The sequence below is a fragment of the Metopolophium dirhodum genome, chromosome 7 (genome assembly GCF_019925205.1).
Source record: "Metopolophium dirhodum isolate CAU chromosome 7, ASM1992520v1, whole genome shotgun sequence".
NCBI classification, from domain to species: Eukaryota; Metazoa; Arthropoda; class Insecta; order Hemiptera; family Aphididae; genus Metopolophium; species Metopolophium dirhodum.
This window is the reverse complement of record NC_083566.1, coordinates 31,790,586-31,812,940: the sequence shown is the minus strand read 5'-3', so window position 1 is coordinate 31,812,940 and position 22,355 is coordinate 31,790,586. Positions and strand designations below refer to the sequence as shown.

The following is a 22,355-nucleotide window of genomic DNA, read 5'->3' as shown; positions in this document are numbered from 1 at the left end:
CAGATATCTAAACTATGAGATTCAAACTGGCTTCACTTTTTTCATGTAAGATGTAAAAATGTTCGCTATCTAGAATAGCATAGATATCTAAGTATTTATTAAAGAAAATGCCAAGAGCCACAGAGGGGGCCACCCCCCCTCCCATGAGCACGCCTATGCCCAACTATATAAGTTACAGAAAAAATGGGTTTGGTTAGGTCACAAAGTTCCTACATATGTCACTACTTTACCAGGAATATATTATACATATTAATATATTATTATGTAATAACACTAATAACTAATAAATAAATGTGAAAAGTGAACAAAAAACAGTAGATAACTTCTCCATGTTACCTATTCTTGATAGATAATTTTAATGTTTAAAATAAAGTATAAGTTACATTTGAATGTTAATAAATATATTGCCTACAAACTTATAGATATACAATTTTACAATAAACCATTATTTTGTTAGTAGGTACAATATAACAAATTTAAATATAAATTACTTCAACAGTTTAACAATGACTAGAATAGTAATAAATCTTGATAGGAAACCTAGTTAAATATAAATCTTAGGTATTGTTTAACATTTGTTATTTACTAAAAGTTAAAGAAATAAAATAATAATACATACCTATTATCTACTCAATAATTAAATTATATATTAGTTTTTAGTAATACCTTACTCAAATATTCAGTTTAAAATATCAAATAAATTTTCAATTGAACTATTTTTTAACCACTTTAACACCATAAGATAAAATCTTAACTAGTATTAGAACAATGTATTTTTAATTTCTGATAAGTGTAATTCAGTATAATGTTGTACATTTAAAAATATTCTCTAGCTAAAATGTTCAAAAATAAAATGAATACAATATTGAAAGAAAATATTATTAGTTTAAAAACAACACAATAATGAGCTTAATCTATAAGTTATATAAGTTAATATTAATTAATTTAAAAAAAACAGATAAATTATTTATCATCTGTTTTAAAATTTTCAGGCGTGAGATGCACTTTAGAATTTAGAATATTAAAATTAACATGTTTATTATAGCACATATAGCTCATGTCTAAAGGCCCTGGGAAGTTATGGTTACTTTTCAAGAACACTTACTTATAGTGGTATATAAATAAAACCAATTTATCTTTCCTATATAACATATTCTGAAAATAAGAACCCGTGAGTCAAGTTAATTTTAATTAAACAATGTGGTTTCATCAATTAACACTTAAGTGGTTGCTTCGCGACTAGAGAAGTAATAATAGATTAAATTAATTCAATATTTGCAATTTAAATATACAAATAGTATGATCTACGAGTATTGACATATTATAAATATTAATTTTGTAGATAAAAAACAATTACTTACAAGAGTTGACTGGTGCAGATATCTTTAAATTTAAAGGCAATAACGAATCACTGAATTGAAAAATAGTTATAGTAATAGCTTGGTTTACCTAAAAATAATCATAACTATCAATAGCTTACATTTCTTCAATATAATTTGTTGTCTTCCAAAATTTCTTTAAAGATAAAACTCGCTCAGAATCTACAAAATACATATCATTTAAGATCATTGTTAACTGCTAAGTCATTAGCTTCTTCACTCATTTTCCCCAAATATGAAATTTACTTTAAAAGTTTTTAAAAATAATAAATATTGTTTTCTATAGGATCATAAGATAATTTAATAATTGTTTAACCAATGAATGATTGAATCAATAATATTGTTGAGCAACCACTGTAATAAATATTGGCAACTGCATTATTGGGAAGCTTTTGGTTTCCAAAGGTTTAAAAATGATAATTAAAATTGTTTTAAATATGATTATTATAAAATACCTTCTAAGAACTATACATATTTTATAATAACTAGTGGAAGATAATCATTACATTAGACTAAATAAAAGGAAAAACCAAATAAATTTTTTTTTTTTCATAAAAATTGGTTACTTTAACTACATGTTATTAAAAAATATAATTATTTTTAATCCTGTATGTATATATTTGTTCTTTAGTAGTAGAATTGATCAACATTTATATGTGTGGGGATTAAAATTTTGTTTTTCTTTTATTATGGTTAAAAAGACCTGTAAATGTTACCTGTATTTTTTTTTTTTTTGCAAAATATTTGATGTATAAATTATCAATTTTTGAAAATCTATACCTAAATGCTTCTAAAGTAATTAGATACTTTTTTTTTCAATTAGAATAATCACTACACTCTAGCATGTTCATTTCAGATAGTGAGATCTTTATTGGGTAACCACACGTCAGGTCCTGAATGTTCATCAATAACATTTTTTACTTTTTCAAAAATGTCTTCAAACGAATCACCTTTTATAATAGCTGTAAATGTATGAAAACATATTCAATGATTAAAAAATATGTCTCAATGTTATCTAAATCTATTTACCTGTTAAATATTCATTATAATCTTGTTCAACTTTCATTTCTTGATCATAGATTTTTTTTGCACGGTCTTCGGTCATTTTATCACTTATTTTCCTGAATATTTAAAAAAATAATAGTTACCATTATTTATATTTTTGAAATCAACAAATGAAATATTTAAATAAATACATTATGAAGTCCAGAGAAGATGCTTTAATAAATATGGTAATAGGATACAGGTCAGCTGCTTGTAAACGTTTAATAGCGTTGGAGCTTACATCAAGAATACAATGTTTGTTCTATATACATTTAAAAGAAACAATAAATTAGAATAATTCATAACACAATATTATAGTAATTTGATACATATGGAAGAGAATATTAGCTATACTTGTTCTGCAACTTCTTGGACTGAAGCTAAAGAGGTTCCGTATAAATTATCATTAAACTGACCAGCTTCAATAAATAAATGTTCTTTGATATCACGCTCCATTTGTTCACGTGATTTAATAAAGTGATAATGAACACCATCAACTTCCCCATGCCGAATTTCTCTCGATGTATCTATATAATGTACAAAACATTTTATAATTTGTATAATCAATAGCTAATAATTCATAAGTAATTACGAGGTACACATGATCCAAACTCTTCTGGATATTCTGATATTAAATGATCATTTATTTTGTCTTTGTAAATTCCAACTACAATGACAGGGCGACTATAGTTTAATGTTTTCTTAATAACAGATTCATATGGTAAAATTGGTTCTTCTAAAATATAACATACACAATATTGAATTAAATTTGTGAATTAATATATTTGTTATTTATGTAATGTAATGTCATTAAATGTATATAAAAAAATTATATTGTATACAATGTTTAACTTAAATAGTAACACAAAATATTTCAGCCGGATTACCTGAAGTTGAAATGTGAATACTAAAATACTATTTTCTAAATTTTAACCCTTGACTTCTAGATGTACATGCTTAATATATTTTCTTTTTTCAGATTCTGAGTAGAACGATGAATGTATAAATTTTACAATGATGTGTGTTTTTTTATTTTTTATTTAATTTTTTTTTTGTGTCTGTCATCACCCTTTTAGGACAGTTAAAAGTGCTTGGATTTTCTTCAACAGTATCTTTTCTGATAGGAAAGTGAATCTAGTTGGTACTTTGGGGGGGTCTCAAAAGTAAAAATTTCCTAGTAGTTTTCAAAAGTGACGCAAAAAAAAAAGAAAAATTAAGGAAAAACGGGCATTTTTATGCAAAATCTGTTTTTGAGAAATTCGATTTTGGTTTTTGGTACAACTCTAAAACAAATGATCGTAGGTAAATGAAATTTTGACTGAATGTTAATAAAAGCATTTTCTATACACCATAATATTTTCCAAATATTTTGAGCTGTTACGGACATTTTCAGTTTTCATTTTTCAAATATATTTTCATCAAATATATACTTGGTAATATCATAGGCTGACTGACCGTTTTCGCTCAGAATCGTTTTTCTTATACAATGATATTATGTCATTGAATTCAAATTTGACACCATCCATTACAGTGACCCACTTGTAACCTACTGTACAGCAGAGCGACATCCACTTACCCACCTTTTTTTAATGACGGCACATTATTATATCAAATTCAATTTAATTCAAATTAAAATATTGTGCCCAATTTTTGTAAGCAACTTGATTTAACATTTTTTTGATCACAACGGTTGACTAACTCACAGCAGTTTAAAGTTTTAATAAAAACCAATTTATAAGTCATATTTTATTAATTTTAATAATAATATTTATCTATAAAAGAAATTTAAATTTATTTACATGTAGAGACCTTCTTTCAACAGAAGCATACAAAGGAGAAGGGGTCAAAAAATTATTTAAAACATTTTGAATCCATTTTGTTTTAGCATTATTTGATCTCTTTTATTAATTATGTAAACAAATATTAAAAATAATATAAATTATTTGATAAATTACCCAACATTTTATCCCATTAAGCATGATTGTAAATAACACATGAGTCACAAGCTACAAAAATTTGTTCTTTTATAAGAATGTTATAAATGCTAAACATTTTGTTGGTGGGCCATCATAAACAAGTTGGGGTAAGTGGGGGAGGGGGAGGAGGGTTAAGTTTTTCATTGTATAACTCACGATCACAAGACTGACTAAAAAAATAGGGTAAGGAACTAGTCAATTTTTGAGATAAAAATAATTTTATCTATCAGTTGCTTGAAATGAAAATGCTATTTGAATTTGGTAATAATGTGTTGCCATTTAAAAAAAAATATGCTTTATTGCGCATGCACGCACTTAAATTCTTAAAAAATGTTAAATTCCTCTCTACCTTCCTCAACAAATTCAAATTTCAGTCAATGTTTATCTGTTAGAAATATTTTGTATTACTATTTGAATTAATAATTATATTACACTGTATACAACACCTAGAAAAGAAGAAAAAGATTACTGATGAAATTAAATATTCTAAAAAAAAAAAAGAATAAATGTTATACGTCATAAATGTAGATGAATAGTACTTTTAATTTAAAATTATTAAAAAATTTTTTTTTTACTATATAATATTGAATAAATAAACAGATTGTTATAAGTAATAACCTAAAAACAATTTCCATTTAAAAAATATTTTTTTATATTGAGATTTTTCTAAGGTATTTTTTACTAAATAACAGCATTAAGCAATATTCAAGTTGAGGTTTACACCATTGACATTTTGTAATACGACTTAGTGACACATTTGGCCTGCTGTTTTAAATTTATTACACGTATAATTTTATTGTACTTGAATATGATATTTAAACCAAATACCTAAAGGTCTACGTAATGTTATAATACAAAAGGGGAAAAATTAATGTTAATAAATACAAGGTTTCTAAAATGGATTAATTGTTGTGATTATTGTGTAGGTAAATTGTCGAACCACATGCTAACTGTTGTTATCATGCAAACAGGTGGGCACTATAAGTTTTAAAAAGCATAGTATAAAAAAAAAAATATTAAGTCATAAACATTTCATGCTATTAAATAAAAAATAATAAATAAATGGTTATGAAAGGAAAGAAAGGATGTATATACCTAGTGAAATATCTCTTACCAACAAGTAGTTCAATTATGCTTATGCTGCTTAAATTAATACCTTCAGATGTTGGATCTTCGTGAGTGTAACAAAGCATATAATCTGTAAACCCAATGTTTACTGTACATTATGTATAAAAGGAAAAGAGAAGAATAATTCAACCAGATTCAATGGGGAATCTCTTAAACCATTTTTGAATAAGATACTGAAAGGAAAAATAATACTTACGATCTTGGTCTGTTCCAGTACATTCCAAACGATCTGCTTTACTACGCATAAATGGAAACATTCGACTTAAAGCAAAATTTTTCTTTTTTTTTTCCAAAGTGGAAGTCTAAATAAAATAAAATACATTTGTTGTAGCATGTATAGAACAGTAGAACACTGAGTAGAATTACTTTATCAATAAGAACTGGAACATGTCCTTGAAATTTAACTGTACGATCTCTTGACTTTTGTTTTCGTTCCCAACGCTTTTTTGAAGGTACAATACCAATACGATCCTCTTCACCAGCCGGAACCAACTTCTTAGCTTGCCACCATTCATCATCATTAGCATTAAGTATGTGTAGAATGCTACCATATGTAAATGATATGCCACGGCTTGGGAGGCCATCATCTCGGTTTGGATCGTAATCAAACAAAGCTCTAAATATTATATATAAGGTAAATGGTTATTAGTTATTAGTGTTATTACTTATTAAAATACATATTATATACAGAATACATAGATTTAAAAATTAATTAAAATCCATGTTTTTTATAGATGTATATTAAAATTAAAATATATATTAAATATTAATACCTATTGTATTTTTAATAAAATTATAATTATACATATTATATAGTATTTATTAAATACATTTTTTGCAGTCTTGTAAAGAATACTTTTATTTTGTATTCGAATAAATGAGTATTGAAGTATTCCGAATACATTTTAATAAATATTTATTGACGATCTGCCCATGAACACTGATATTGTCATATAATGGACAATGCTGAACCCTATTTTAATCATTTAACTGTATTTTGAAACTAAATACCTGACAAATAACTGTAATTTTTGAGAAGGTCTTGGTAATGTGCTTGAAGACACAACAGCTTTTTTCATTAATTGTTCTTTAATATCTGCTAATTTAATTTGGAGCCTATGATATTCTTCTGGCCGTTGTTGAGCTATAATAGTAACAATTGGTCCGTCACCCTAAAGAAAAATTAAAACTATATTCAACTAATTATTAAAATTGCATGTAAAATAAATAAAATTACTTTTAAAGCTATAGCGGCATCATCATGAGTGGCATTTAGCATGTCAATTGCATTAACACTTAAAATACGATCACCTGGTTCTAAAATGCCATTTTGATCAGCTGGACTACCAGGTGCCACATAAGAAATAAATATACCTTCTTTATCTTCCCCACCAATTATGTTAAATCCTAACCCTTCATCAGACCTTCGGATAGTAGCTACTTTTTCAAGCCTGAAAAATTGCAAATTTTTTATATATTATTTATGTTAGTATAAAATATTAAAATAATATAAAATATACATACATTAATGATATATTTTCACTGCTTGATTTTGATGAAATGCTGGATTTAATTGGTGTTTTTGGTTTTATATAACGCATGCTAAGAGATTCTTTTACTAAAAGTTATAATAATAAAAACAAAAATACAAAAGTATATTTATATTAAATAAAGACAAATAAATGTACATACCAATGACAAGTATTACTTTATCGCCAGTTTCTTTAAGTGCAGCAACTGCTTCTTCATGAGTAACATTTTCTAAGTCTACATCACCATTCTATAAATAAGCACAATAAATAAGTACAATTAATGATCATTCATGAATTATTATTATTTATGTGAACAAACAATAATTTTAAATTAATACATACCAGTGTGTTTTTAACAGCTATCAATTTATCACCTACTTCCATGCGACTATCTTTATGAGCTGCACCACCTTCTAAAATTTTTGTAACATAAACTCCACTATCTCCAGGTAGATGAACATTACCAACGCCTCCAGCTATTGTGAAGCCCAAACCTCCATCCTCTTTTTCTAATTCAATTTCTGTAACTGTATACGATTTTTCTGGTTCAACAAATGCATCCTTTTTGCGCCTTTTTACATGCTAATTGTTCATAAAGATTAAAAATTAGTAATAAATATACATTGAATAATTTAAAAACAAAACATACTAGTGTAACAACATCTCCAGCATTTTTAAGAGCAGTTACTGCAAAACTATGTGGAACGTGTTCCAACGACTGATCATTCACTTTTAAAATAATATCATTAGCACGAAGACCAGTTGCACCAATATCTGGACTAACTCGAGTCACAAGAACTAATGACTCTGAATCCACACCACCAGCAATGCTGAAACCTAGGCCACCAGAGCCTCGTTCGACTGTTATTTTATCATACTCCCAATATTCAGTTTCATCATCCTAAATAATTATTAGAAAATAATTTTATACACTCATTAAAGCCATTCAAAAAATCTGATTTCATAAATATTATAATAATTTATAGTAATAATATTCTCTATTACAAAAAAATAAATTCCAATGTACATAATATAAAATAAAATGTACAGTTAATTAAACAGAAAAATGTTGTGCCCACAATTTAAGATAGTATTAGTACTACTGTCTTGAATTGTGGTTGTGACTAATCATAAATAAAAATATAAATAGGTAAATAAATAAATAAATATATAAATATTAAAATATCTTTGTTAGTTTAAAGAGGAGCAATTTATTTGGTAGAATAACTTAAAGCCATCCCCTAGTAATAACAATTTGGAGAATTTTAATTTACTGGAAACATCATAAATAAAAATCACAAATAATAGAGCGGATAAATTATTACCCTAAGGAACATTTATATTGTATAATAAATGTCTCACAGTAAAGTTCTTTCTTCGCACTTCACATTTAGAATTCTACCAGTTAAAAATAAATGAAACCATGAAAGAAGGTGATCATAAAATTCCTATGATTTAAGTTTTAATAATAATAAATTATGATGTACTCTCTAAAAAGCCTTATGTATTGTTATATTTTACCTATAATATAATTTTTTTAAGTATAAAGTTTTTAAGAATAATTTAATTTATAATAATATAAGTACAATCTTTTAACAATTTCCAGCATCAAAATCGCCCGAAATAAAAACAAAGTGATGTATATTTATGTCCACTGTTATAGGAATCAAACATTGTTTCTAAAAATGTATTTTCTGTTATATCATTTAAGTTGATCTACTTTCCAATATACTACAGTTCCCATAATTAAAAATTATTGAATTATATTATAATACACTTACAGTTTCAAGATTAGATTCTTGTTCAGTAGCATCGCCACACGACTGGTTACCAGTATGTCCACTCAGCCCATTAATCTATACAAAAAAAAAATTATAAGTATAAATAAACACAAAATATATTTTATTTTTTTTCTAAAAGCATACTTGACAACTTATATCCACAAGTTCTTTCTTTTTATAATCTCGATGACATTCAGTTTCTAATGGTTGAAAACTAAGATCACTCTGTTAAGACACATATTTAATAATTAGAATTATTAATAACATATTTAAGCTAGGTATATAAGCATAATAGTTTTAATTTTACATAAAATATTATAATAAAGAAATTAACAACCATAATCCTAGTTTTATCAGGAATATATTTCAATGCAATTTATTAAAGTTTGATTAAGTTGTATGTATAAGCTTGTATATTATGGTTTACATGTTGAATACCAACTTCATTGGTTGTGCTTTTGAGAATCTTGAAAATCATGATTAATTAAAAATACTATAATAAATAAGTATCAAAAAATTATAGTTGAAAATTAGTTTGTGTATAGTTCTTACTCTATTTCTTAAATGTAAAACAGCATGGGGACCATTTTCATGATATATGTCATGCTCTAAGCATATCCTAAATAAAATTACCAAAACAATTTATTGAATTTATAAATATCTTTCAAAATAAAATGAATCTATAAATATATTATTATACATAAATTTAATAAATAAAATAAAATATTTACTGTTCATAATATTACACTACAAAAAAAAAAAAATTTGGTTGAGCTCCACAAGAATTATCAAAGCATAGCCCTTATGGCGTCAAAATATGTTCGGTCCACTATTTCCGGGAAAAAATAAATACCAACACAAAAAATAAACAAAAATAAAAAAAAGTTGTATCTTTAGTTTCTTGAGATAGTACCTGATTGCCTACAACATATTTAAAAACATTATCTTATTTCAACGCCAGTCAAAATTATGAATCATCCAAGTGAACACATACTTGTCAACGGTTAGTCGACACCGGCGTCCTGGGCAATGTTTATGATGTCGACTACCCATCAACCATGGCGTTGAACGTGCTAATCTTATAGTTTTTATTTTTAGGAATTTATATTGTTCAAATTTGTATCTAAATGAATATTATTTGTTAATATTTATGTTTTACATTAAGTACCATTAAATCTATGTGACCTAATAAACATTATGAGATTACTTAAGATCTATCATTAGTAACATTTTCTATAGATGTATATATGATACATGTACTTACAATGCACATTGTCAAATATTTATATTGTATTTGTTTAAAAATTATGAATATATTTCTAAGAATGGGAATGAATATTTTGTTATTGGAAACTAAAATGGTAAGTTGTAATTACCAAACCAACTTTAGCATCAAATTGATCCATAATATATTTTTGTGCAATTGATAAATCTTCATCTGTCACAGAATGGCTTTCATCTTGGAGTGCCAATTCATAAAATTCTTGTATATCTAAAATAATGAAAAACAATATAGTCAAGAATCAAGGTAGAGCATTATTATTGCACGCAGTGTCATGTTACGTTAATCCGCTTGACTAAGAGGGATTAGATAAGATCATAGATTTCAGTTGATATCTTTGTTACAATTTACAACTACATCTAAAGTGAAACATTAATATGCTATTATATTAATAAACAATCAATAATAATAGGTATAGTTGAAATATTTTGAATGATTTAAAGCTTTACTTAAAGCCTACACTACACATTGATAACAGCTGTTAAATATATATATAAAGACCAATAGGGTTTTCTTTTTAAGTTCTGGAGTAGCAATTCCACACATTAACCATATTAATTTATCATGCTAATGAACATGAGTGAAAATGTGAAATAATTCATAAATGTATTCATCAGCTTTGTAAACAAATGTTTAGTTAAAACATTGACTATATAAAATCTATGGTTAAATGAAATTAAATAAGAATTAATTGTAGTTGATACGTGAATAATGCTATAAAAATGAATTACCGACGAGTGCCTGAAACAGCCTGGACTTAAAGACGCCAATCACTAGCTGCATAACGACTTGAAGATCATTGTCAGGTACAGTGGAGAGTTTTGCGTGGTAGTCTTCCAGGAGGGCTAAGGCCCTAAGGGTTTCTGTGATAAAAAAAAAAAAGTGAATAAATAAATAAATAAAACTAAACAAGTAATAATGATAAAAAATCGACAAACGAGGGATTTATAGTAAAACAATATAGTACATATTATTATATTATTGTTGTGCTTCATGACATCCATAAACAATATAAAAACTTCGAAAATTGTTTTTAATTTTTTTACGAACAGCTATGAGACGGTCGATACTTATTACTTACCGTCTTGTTTACAGACTGGCATTTTCGGGTATTAGGTATCGTGTAAGTAGATAATATGTTATTGTTCGTATTGTGAAATAGGTTTTAATCGAAACCGTCGAATAATAGGGTTCTACAAGGCGGTAATGGCCAACAACCCAAAAGGAGTGAAGGACGCACACACACGCACGCACAGACCGAAGACCAAAGGGGATCGACGACGGCGACGCACTAACGTCACTCGTCAGGCGTGAGAGTGTGAGACCCGTCTGCGACGGCGCGGAAAAATCAATCGCGTCAGCTGTGCAACGTTTATGGGTCACGATGGCGAGGGTAACGTTATTGCAGTTGTAGCTACTTGATTTTATAACTGTGTTTTTGTTTTCGGCGTAATATCCAATGCGACTTGCGAGTTGGCCAGCAGCTAGATAGGGCAAGACAAACACGATGATGATGATAATACAAAATTTAAATATATCAAAATTATTAGTCCACTGCGATCCGGATTCCCGACGAGACCATAAATCATAATAATTAATATCATAAATCTTAATTATTGTTTGTTTGCGGAAAACTATTCGTAGTCGGGGGTGGACGGGTGGTGAATGCTAGTTCCTCAAAATAGACGATGTTTAAAAATACACTATTGACACATGTTACCCCTGCTACACGTCACCATGTCATCACCGCTGAAACCTACCTACCACAGACAACGACGTGCAGCGTACCGTGAACTAAATGTAGATAAATCACAAAATAGATGAAATTTCATCTATTCCTAGGATTAATATTGTATATAGCTGGAAAAAACGGCGTCCCGCAATGTAGCATTCTAAAAATAATATACTGCGTGTAGTATAGTAGTAAACTCGTGCTGAGTTAATCGCAAAAACGGACAGTCTCTCACAAACGCTCTGAAGTCTGAGTGTAAGTAAAGGCCAGTGTTGCTAGCTTCCGTATGCCGGATGGGTAACCACCCGGGACTTTTAGCAACAGATTCTTGCCACACATTCATACGTGTTTCAACCAACCGTTTCTCCTCCTACAAAAAAAAAAAAATACTGTATAGTGTATTAGTATATTACTATAAAATAAACATAATCAAATAATATATTATATTATAATTTATAATCATTATGACCGTAAGCAGAAGAACTGAACAATGAACATAATAATACACCGGACGTGGTGTAGTCAGAAATTATACCATATCCATACTTTTCAATGACTATTTTGCAGTGTTGGGAAAATTACATTTGAAAAGTTAATAAATTACGTTCCTGTTTAGTCGTTACATTGAATATTTTTATTTAAATTACATTCGTGTTACCCGACATTATTTTTAGCACGTTACTTTACTTTTTCATTCAAAAAGTAGGGCATTACTTTTTTAAAAAACTTATTACAAAATCAGTCTTTAACAAATAATATGTTGAAGGTTGTATAAGTACATTGTTAACTCGATTATTAATGACTCATAATGTTATACATGAAAATTGTATAAGTATTAATTCCTGGGATCTTTAATAATATTGTTTATTATTATTTATTATAAAAACTTTCGGATTTCGGTATCGTAAATAAATGTTATTGATTCTGAGCGGAGCAATGACTGTATTGATTTAACATTGATTTGTGTTTTTTTTAAATTTATTTATTATTTTTTATTTTTAGGTCTGTCACAGTGTCATCATTGTTTGGGACAGTAAAGGTGCTTAAATTGTCTTCAACAGTATATTTTCTAATAGGAAAGTGAATCTAGTAGGTACCTTGGGGGGTAAAAAGTAAAAATGTCCCAGTAATTTTCAAAAATTCCGTAAAAAACAAAGAAAAAACGGAAATTTTTAAGCAAAATCGATTTTGGTTTTTGGTGTAACTCTAAAACAAATGAACGTAATACATGACATTTTCACTGGTTGTTTATATTCGCATTTTCTATACAAAATAACATTTTCAAAATATTTTGATATGTTTTGAACTGTTTGCGGACGTTTTCAGTTTATAATTTTATTAGTTTTTTTCTATGAATGTCAATAAAACTATTTATTTATTGGATAAAAAAAGCTTGAAAATTGAATACAAGGATCCTAAAATATTGTTACAACGATATTTGAAAAATATTAAAAATCCAGTCACAATTTTTTTATATAAGCATTTATAAAGTTCAAATTTTGACAAAATACGTAAAAATCACGAAAATGAGCAAATTATATTGAGTTAGAAAATCATAAAAATGTTTCTTTTTAAATCTAAGATTTTTAAATGTAATACAAGATTCCTTTTAAGGTTATCTACCTTTATCAAAATAAAAAATATCTATAAGAAAGTCAAATTTTATGAGCGTTTGAAGTTCAAATTTTTACAACATATTACTCGATTTCTCACGTAGTGATTATCTTATTTTGTTTTCAAAAACGAATAACGGTAGACACTTGAGATTTATATCATATGTTTATTTTATCAATTCCTACACTTGATAAAATTTTCAAAATATTTTGACTTGTTTACGGGCAATTTCAAATTTCAACTTTTTAATTTTTTTTTCTATAAATGACCAAAAAGCGTCAAAATTTAATACAAGGCACCTGATACATTACTTAAATAGAAGTTGAAAATATTAAAAATACAATATAATATGCACAATTTTTTGTTATAAGCATTTAAAGTTAGAATTTGAGACAAAACGTATCAAATTTAAAATTGAATAGATAATTATTTTGTAATTAAAAATTTTTAAAATGTTCAACTTTTATAGATAAGGATTGAGAATTTAAAACAAGGTTCCATGTAAATAGGTTATATATAAATTACTTTATTCACAATAAAGTCATCAAATATACTTAGTAATATCGTAGGCCGACTGGCCGTCTTCGCTCAGAATCGTTTTTCTTATACAATGATATTAGAGTTTTAACTACTAATTTGCACTAAAATAAGGGTATGTAATTTGCACCATCGTAGGTTAGGATAGGTAAACCTTTAAGTTTGATAATAGGTAAATTAATTTTAATATTAAAAATAACTGAGTAAAACGAATCTTTTTAACTTAAAAATTGCCAAGTTATGCGGGTCGCGGGTGACATCAATTACTCTTAAAAAATGTCCTCTAAAATGATTCTTAGTCTCCAATCTTCATAGGTGATAATATTAGAATTATTTACATTTTACATTGCACTAGCTCAATAGACAATTAACCACACATAGTTTGGGGCGTAGGTATAAATTTCAAAACCACACCTTTCCCCACGGATCATATCATAATATCATAATTAACTAACTTTAATAGTTTAATATGTTAATAATATGCTGAATAATTTTAAATAAACTTAGACTTTATTCAATCAATTTATTCTATTCTGATATTCTGAATTTTCTGTTGACGATTTAAATTCTATTTTACATGACGTATAGGTACTCTATTTACTTTGAAGACATTATGTTTGATCATAAGTAGGTACCTATAGGTAATATATATAATGCTTAAGGTTAGGAAAAATCTAATATTAAATCTATTATACATCAATATACTTTAATAGCTGTATACAACCATAATAAGATATACCGCCTAACCGATATAATAAGATATTATTCTATTATTATTAGGAGGTACCTATTTATATTTATTTTTATTAATTTACTACCCAGTTTATTCTATTCGCATTTTCTTAATTTTTAAAAATTACTTGAATATAATAATTTATAACGAACTCCCTCTTTTTTGCACAATATGTGCTTATGGAACGAGCCATATGTGCTTAATTTATTTGTCTAATAATTGATTGTATCTATTAGTTATGATTACAATTAATATGAATTATCATTATAATAAAAATACAAAAATATAATATTGAAATCGAACTATATCTATCTACGTCATAGTACATATAGTATGTAGTATGTTAAAAAGAAATTGGACACTTGCCCACCTTTTATTTTTATTTGATCTGTGCAATGTTTAAATGTTATAGCCTATAGGCTATAGGTAACTAAAAAAGTAATGGTAAAATCTGAGACTCCTAAATAAATTCCAACAATCGAGGCCCAAATTTAACACAGTACATAATATAAAATATATTTAGATAATAGATTATTAGATCTAATTTGTGGTCGTGGCACAGAATAGATGATATTTTAAAATTTCAAATATTCCGTAATCGTGGTTTACCGTTTTAATGTAATCATGTTATGAAAACAACTGACATGGACTATTATGATCTTTGATTAGGTAATCGATTGTGTCCCAGTCAGTCAGCTGTTGACTGTTGACTGTTGTTTCCTTTGTGATAAAATAATACAAAATCTCGTTTTCGAGATCCAGACTCCAGTTACTATTATAGTTGGTAATTAATAGTAAATACTAAATATTAGGTAACAAGACATTTAGTTTTTTTCTCCTTAAATTTCTATTAGTTCCGAAGTTATGTTGTTGTTTTTATAATTATAACGATTTGTACCTATTTAACTTCGATTCTACCGTTATAGTAATCGTTTAGTGCGGTAGTTGTATAAATACGGTTTTTTTTTATACGATCATTCACACGTCGAAAATGTCGTCCAGTTCTTGTGGAACGAACACCAAGAAACAGAAACTGCACCACCATCATCAGGCGTCGTTGGACGTCAACGGTGGTAGCGGCAGTGTGTCGACGGCTCTACTTGATGGTGCAGTTCAAAAAATCACCACCCCAGCAATGGGGTATTTCTGTTTTGATATACTTTACTCCTATCTTAACAGCCTGGAGCCGCCGAAGAAACCAGATTTCACAAATGACCCATTGTAAGTTCAATGGGAAAAGGTAATATTAAACCGTACGCAATACTGAATTATAGGAAAATGTTGGGTAACATTTCTGTGCACCTGTGGTAGTTGAAGCTATTAACTTTTTCACCTGAAATCATACCCTGTTGTAATAATGATGTAGTCAGTTTTCCTCTTCGCTTTTTTGTATAGTAGGGGCTTTGTTCTGAACTCAATGTAGTTTTTATATAAGTAATGCAATTCATTCTGTTGTAGTCCTCTGTTTGTAACATGGGAGACCGGAGTAGACAAGAAACTCAGGGGATGCATCGGCACATTCAATTCAATTGCTTTACACAGTGGTTTACGCGAATACGCCATAACAAGGTAAATATAAATATTGCATTTTAAGTTATTATTAAACATGATTAAAAAATACTAACATCTAAGCATTATTTTATTTTATTTTTTAAGATATAAAGGTAAGGAGGTACTTACAACTTAGATTTTTAATTTAAACATTATGTCAAATTTAATTGTTTGATAATTTTAAATGCTCATAAAATTATAAAATAATATTCCCATGGCTTTTTTTAGCTATTTATATTTTGCCCATAATTTTGATCTGAAGCCCTGGCAAACCACATTGATTTTTATTATTAAAAGGCCTTAAATTTGATATTAAATTTACTACTTGCAGACTCACATTTCAGTTTCAAAATTGTTTATTGCACTAAATGTATTAACAAGTTTTCTTGATCTGGTTATTTTTTAGTTCAGATAATTAAACAAGAAATTAAGTTTAATATTTTGTTAATGTTTGATAGGTAGTAAAAAATAAGTAATAAAAAAAATACGCGCACCTACGTATCAACTTGAAATATGTCCCCTGACAAATCCAAAGTAAAAATTTATTCACAGATTTAAATATGTTTTACATGATAAAAGATTATGTCTATAGTTAAATTGTCCAACTAAAAGTTTCTAATCAAATTGTTGCTCAACACATAAAAATTTGTTCTATTATATTATGGTTTTATGCATTGATAGATATATTAAAATAAAAATAAATATTTAGGTTGTATGTACTGTGAGTTGTGGCTAGTTTTGAAACATTTTTTAACTCTTACCAAATTTTTATGAAAATACAAAAAGTACTAGGTATATGGATAATTTAGAATTATTGCAGCTTACAATAATTTTTTATTTAATAATTAATAAATTTCAATGTATGAATTTGTATATTAAATTTTATATTTTTCTTGAATAGTGCACTGAGAGATTCACGGTTCAAACCAATCTCAAACGACGAATTGAACCGATTACATGTAACAATATCGATATTGTTACACTTCGAGGAAGGCAAAGATTACAACGATTGGGAAATCGGCGTTCACGGTATACGCATTGAATTTCAAAACGAACGTGGAATGAGACGAACTGCAACTTATTTACCAGAAGTGGCTGAAGAACAAGGTAAAACAAATAATAGTTGTGTTTAATTTTTCTAGTTTAATATAAACTGAAAAATTTTATACTTATTACTTATTAGTTTTGATAAATTGATAAATTCTCCATTTTCTTCTATAAAACAGTTGTATTAGAATTTATTTTTCACAGGCTGGGACAAAATACAAACAATTGATTCACTCCTGCGTAAAGGAGGTTATCGAGGTCATGTAACACCTGAGACTCGCCGTTCTTTAAAATTGACTAGATACCAAAGCGAAACTGTATCAGTCAGTTTCCAAGATTATATGAACCATATGCAAACTGTACGTTGCTAGCAGCATCTTTGGGGCCAAGAAGACGCAGTGGCCTCTCAAATACCAACACTGCCTAATTTTAAACATCCAAACATACATATTTTAACACATTCGCATCCTTTATTACAATCAATGTATTTCAAAAAAACATCACCAATTTATTATAACTATCCAACATAATATAAAATCAGATGGCCAATAAAAAAATAATAAGTTTTATGAAAATAATCTAATTGTTGTGATTTAAAGTAAAAAATATTATTTTATTTTCCTATTTTCGATGGTTTTTTGTAAAATAATCTAATAATTAATAACATTTTTAAGTTGAATAAGATACACATTCAAAATATATGATAATTATTAATTTAATATACAAATGTTTCTAATTATGATTTTTAAATGAATTGTTATTTCCATTTTACTTAAAATTATGTTTGTAACAGACAATAAAACTTGTTTAGAGGATGTCCTTGCACTATTTGTTTTCTTTTTTTTAACCCCTATGCAACAATTAATTCGCCTTCAGCTGTACCAATCTTTTGTTGTTATCTTTAATATTAGAATGAATAATATTAAATATTATCAAACTATTAAATTAAATATATAATCTGTTGTAGAATATAAAAATACTCTTTTATCATAGATAAATTTAAATATTGTATAAAGCCATCATACAAACTTAGATTATGTTTAAAACTTAAAGTTTCATAATAAGTCAATTCATTCTAATATTACACCTAACAACACAAGATTGCTTCTACTGGACACAAATTTGCTATGTTGCTCATGGATCAATGACAGGAAACAAATAGTGCGCGGACATCTTCTTAATTCAAATTCAACAAATATAAATTAATAACTTTCCTCAACTAAGTGAATTAATGAAATTATTCCTTAAGTATTATTAATATTCAATATATTTTCTTCCATAGATTTTTTTAATATTTATTTTCAAGAAAAAAATAATTACATAATATGAAAATATTAATCATTACGTTTTTAAAAACCTTAGAATTTTATAATTTAAAACTTAAAAAAAGCCATTAGGTTTTTATAGAAATATTAATTATTTTTAAGTTAATTATATAAAAATTATACCTTTCCATAATAATAAATGCATGAAATATCAAAGAACTTTTTAATTTTACATAAGTTAGGTATTTAAATATTAAACTTTTAAACTATATTATTAATATGTATATATACATTTTTATCATTGAGTTAATATATATATTATTAATTTATCTAATTATCTTGGTTGTATTAATAATCGAATGTATTAATTTCTAAAGATACAATTTTATATGAATAATAAGTTATATATTCATACAAGTGTTGTAAACCTTATTATGTGTTCACTTACTTCAAAGAAAGTTTGATTATATAAACATGGTTTTACTTTTTTGTCAAACAATTTTTCTGACTAGCATTTGACTTAATTATATATTTTTGATCTATAACTATAACTATAAATTGTCTTTATACTCCACATTTAAAAGGTACTTCAGTGGTTTACCTGTGTGCAAAGGAATGGCAGGCAGATGCTTCACTTGGTTGGGACAACTAACGTTTACCACAGACACTGTCACCTGACAAAAACTGGTCATAGCTGGGGTCCCTAATGTAGTATAGACTATACATAGTTGATCAATAATCATTATTATTTTTAAATTAGTAATGATTTATAAAGTATTGTATTATTATACGCTAATTTTTATTGTTTTGCTGAATATATTACAATTCATGCTATTAATTGATTCAATTTATAAACAGGTATATATTGATGTCAGTATATACAATAAATAGGTATATTGCTGTCTTATATTATGCTTCGTATAATTATTGGAAATATGTTTATACTTTATATCAGTGGTTCTAAACCGGTATATCGCGTATTACTGTAATGTGTTGCCAAAAAAAGTTTTATATATTTTATATTGTACATGTTTTAAGTATAAATGTACAGCATTATTATGTGATGGTAACCACAGAAAAACAATTTACGTATATTTTTATAGTTGATACTTTTTCAAAAATCCACTGATTTATGTGTGTTGCCATTTTTATGAATCTAAATTAGGGTGTTGTCAGTTTTAAATTTTTACTTTATTTAGTGTCCACGGGCAGTATAAAATTTGGTGACCCTTGACATTTTATTGCTTAATAATCACAATTAATAAATATGTAAGATATAATTAAGGTTTGATGACGGGTATCTTAAAAAAAAAAAAATACCATGTTGTAAGCCTAGCCACCGCCTTTCCCCCCTCCCACTTCCCTGGGTGCACCACTGACTAGGACCTTATTGTGTTATATTACCAAGATGGAGACCAATACTTCAAAATACATAGATATAGTTTAAATAATTTAAAAATACAAAATTTAACTGTAGATATTAACTAAACAACTGACTGATGGATGGTTTTTACGTGTGTCACTTCTTGTTGGGAAAGGATTACCATCAACTGTAAATACTAATATAGTTGAGTGGAGTAGTGACTACTAATAGACTATAGAGATCAAATATACTCTGTACAAAATGAAATCAGTACCAGGCGGCGACCAGTTTTCGTTTCGTGACGGTCAGACACCGTCCCCACTATGTTGGCAACACTAATTTGTGTCGTGTTACAAAGCCACGCCCTCGCGCACAACTTGGCCGCCCAATACTGATCTCATTTTGAACAGAGTATAACCACCTAACATCTCAATTTTTTTTTAAAGAAAGGATTATTTTGTTGCAGTAAAATACTTTAATTTATCTTTAAATTAGGTATAAATGTTTGATATTAAATTCATTAGTTATAATATTAAAAATATACTTTGACCCACAAGAGAAGTAACTGGTTTTATATCACAATTTCTTGCTCAATTTGTGACACATGAGTACATGACAACATGACAACATGTGGGACATGTTTTTGCCAAGGCACAGAATCTTTTTCATGTGGGGTGAAGTATAAACAATAAATGATCAAGAAATTATTACACAGACCTTGATTGAGAGTGACTAAATAAACATCTGGTAATTTAGATCAGATATATAATATTATATAATCTAACCAGTAACTCGTAACTGACTACTTATGTGTGCATGCTCATTAGTCATTACCCATGTATAATATATTCGTATTAACATTATGTTAGTATGGTTCACAATAATAAACAATTAACCCACATAAATAAGAAAACGAATCGTAATATTTTTGTTATATTAAAAGCATAAAACAGTTTTATAAGCTAAAATATTCTATATATTTTAAGATTCTAATTGGTAGTTTTACAATTAAATTACTTTATCAGTGACATAGTGGATCATTATTTATAACTAATTTTTTTCACTTAGACGTAATGTTTCTATTTCTTCGTTTTGTTGTTGTAACATTTTAATCCTTAAAAATTCAAAATTATCCATTTGGTAATGACTTATCATATAACTTAATAATGCATGACCAATGACAAATGCAGTAAGTCTGTTGTATAGTGGACGACTTATTTTCATTACATGCAAAGCAAATTCTTTAATAATGTCAGGTCCTTTAGATTTCAAACTGAATGTACTCATTTTGCTGGCAAACTGAAAGTATAAATAGTTATGACAGATTATTTATGACTGAATTAACAATAAAAATCATAATATGTTAAAAAGATTGTTCAAGTATAACGCATATTTACCATATAAGTTCCACCAATTGTGCTCATCAGAGGATAAACAATTCCTGTGCCTATTTGAATGAACATTGATTGTGTATTGATGCAAATAGGACAATCTTCTTGTAAAATTATTGATTTAGTAGTCACCTATGGAATATAAGGTTTTAGTCATTGTCTTTGTAATGTTATTAGGTATATGAGTTTACATACTGTGTTTTGATAGATTTGATTGAAAATTGATGGGACAAGAACAATTGGCAAGAACAAAGTAAAACGTCCATAATTCCTTAGTTGTAGTTTTTTGCGGTAAAAATTTAAAATGACCGTACTTGATAACACAACGGCTGACGATAGAATTGGATTACCATGTTTTAGCGCCCATCTAAAAACAATAAAAACATGCTCAAAGAGTGATATTTGCGCAATGTGATCATCACTGACAATTCCATCGTATTTGGCCATTTGTGTATCAGGTCGGTCATGTACTCCTGGACCTCATCTCTCGTGAGACGTATGGCCCCCTTGGGGATTTCTTCGGGTTTCCCCCTTTCGATGAACATAGCGTATCAACAGCGCGCAGGGTAAGGAAAATAGGCAAAAAGCGAATAATTATCCTATAAACTGTAATTATTACCAAGTACCTTGCGGCTTGCGATGAACAGAAAACGGAACAGTCAAAACAAAAAACAAGGAAAAAATAATTTTAAATAATAAAATCAAAAACAGTGTTGACTGTAAGTTGAGTACTCAAGTGTAGAACGGTAACATTCTAAGTATTCTTTTATCTAATATCTATACCAAATGGTCCATAACCAAGTCGCGCACGCCGTCACACCGGTACCACAAAATTGATTAAATAATAAATTTATTTTTTAGTCGCGTATTACGAACTACAAGTCCTTGGTCTTCTCTTCAGTCGTCAGTCTTATCTATATCATTTGACCTACAACGCGTGGCCACACTGTAAATTATCATAAATTCCCGGATGTGGGTCATCAATATTGTTCTTATCTAC

General features: G+C 27.5%; 3 protein-coding genes across 4 annotated transcripts; 1 reads left to right on the top strand and 2 right to left on the bottom strand.

The window, feature by feature from the left end:
* Positions 1-319: 319 nt before the first annotated feature.
* On the bottom strand, positions 320-11,430 carry LOC132948623 (disks large homolog 1-like). Of its 2 annotated transcripts, XM_061019171.1 has the most exons (19): positions 11,204-11,429; positions 10,854-10,985; positions 10,217-10,332; positions 8,985-9,065; positions 8,841-8,915; positions 7,709-7,960; positions 7,402-7,641; positions 7,220-7,307; positions 7,052-7,145; positions 6,765-6,978; positions 6,539-6,699; positions 5,894-6,143; positions 5,724-5,829; positions 5,514-5,597; positions 3,016-3,159; positions 2,778-2,950; positions 2,576-2,685; positions 2,409-2,500; positions 320-2,341 (listed from the first exon to the last, which is right to left on the bottom strand). In XM_061019171.1, the coding sequence occupies exons 1-19, from the start codon at positions 11,223-11,225 to the stop codon at positions 2,232-2,234; spliced, it is 2,544 nt and encodes an 847-aa protein (XP_060875154.1). In that variant the 5' UTR covers positions 11,226-11,429; the 3' UTR covers positions 320-2,231. The 2 variants fall into 2 exon arrangements, with proteins under 2 accessions (XP_060875154.1, XP_060875155.1); XM_061019172.1 differs by lacking the exon at positions 5,514-5,597 and having other exon boundaries at positions 11,204-11,430.
* Positions 11,431-15,457: 4,027 nt separating this feature from the next.
* LOC132949426 (nuclear protein AMMECR1) lies at positions 15,458-18,151 on the top strand. Its single transcript, XM_061020307.1, has 4 exons — positions 15,458-15,959; positions 16,197-16,307; positions 17,191-17,396; positions 17,541-18,151. Exons 1-4 carry the CDS (start codon positions 15,730-15,732, stop codon positions 17,705-17,707), a joined length of 714 nt encoding a protein of 237 aa, XP_060876290.1. The 5' UTR covers positions 15,458-15,729; the 3' UTR covers positions 17,708-18,151.
* Positions 18,152-20,869: 2,718 nt separating this feature from the next.
* LOC132948792 (uncharacterized) lies at positions 20,870-22,246 on the bottom strand. Its single transcript, XM_061019439.1, has 4 exons — positions 21,782-22,246; positions 21,551-21,722; positions 21,362-21,487; positions 20,870-21,263 (listed from the first exon to the last, which is right to left on the bottom strand). Exons 1-4 carry the CDS (start codon positions 21,898-21,900, stop codon positions 21,015-21,017), a joined length of 666 nt encoding a protein of 221 aa, XP_060875422.1. The 5' UTR covers positions 21,901-22,246; the 3' UTR covers positions 20,870-21,014.
* Positions 22,247-22,355: the final 109 nt, after the last annotated feature.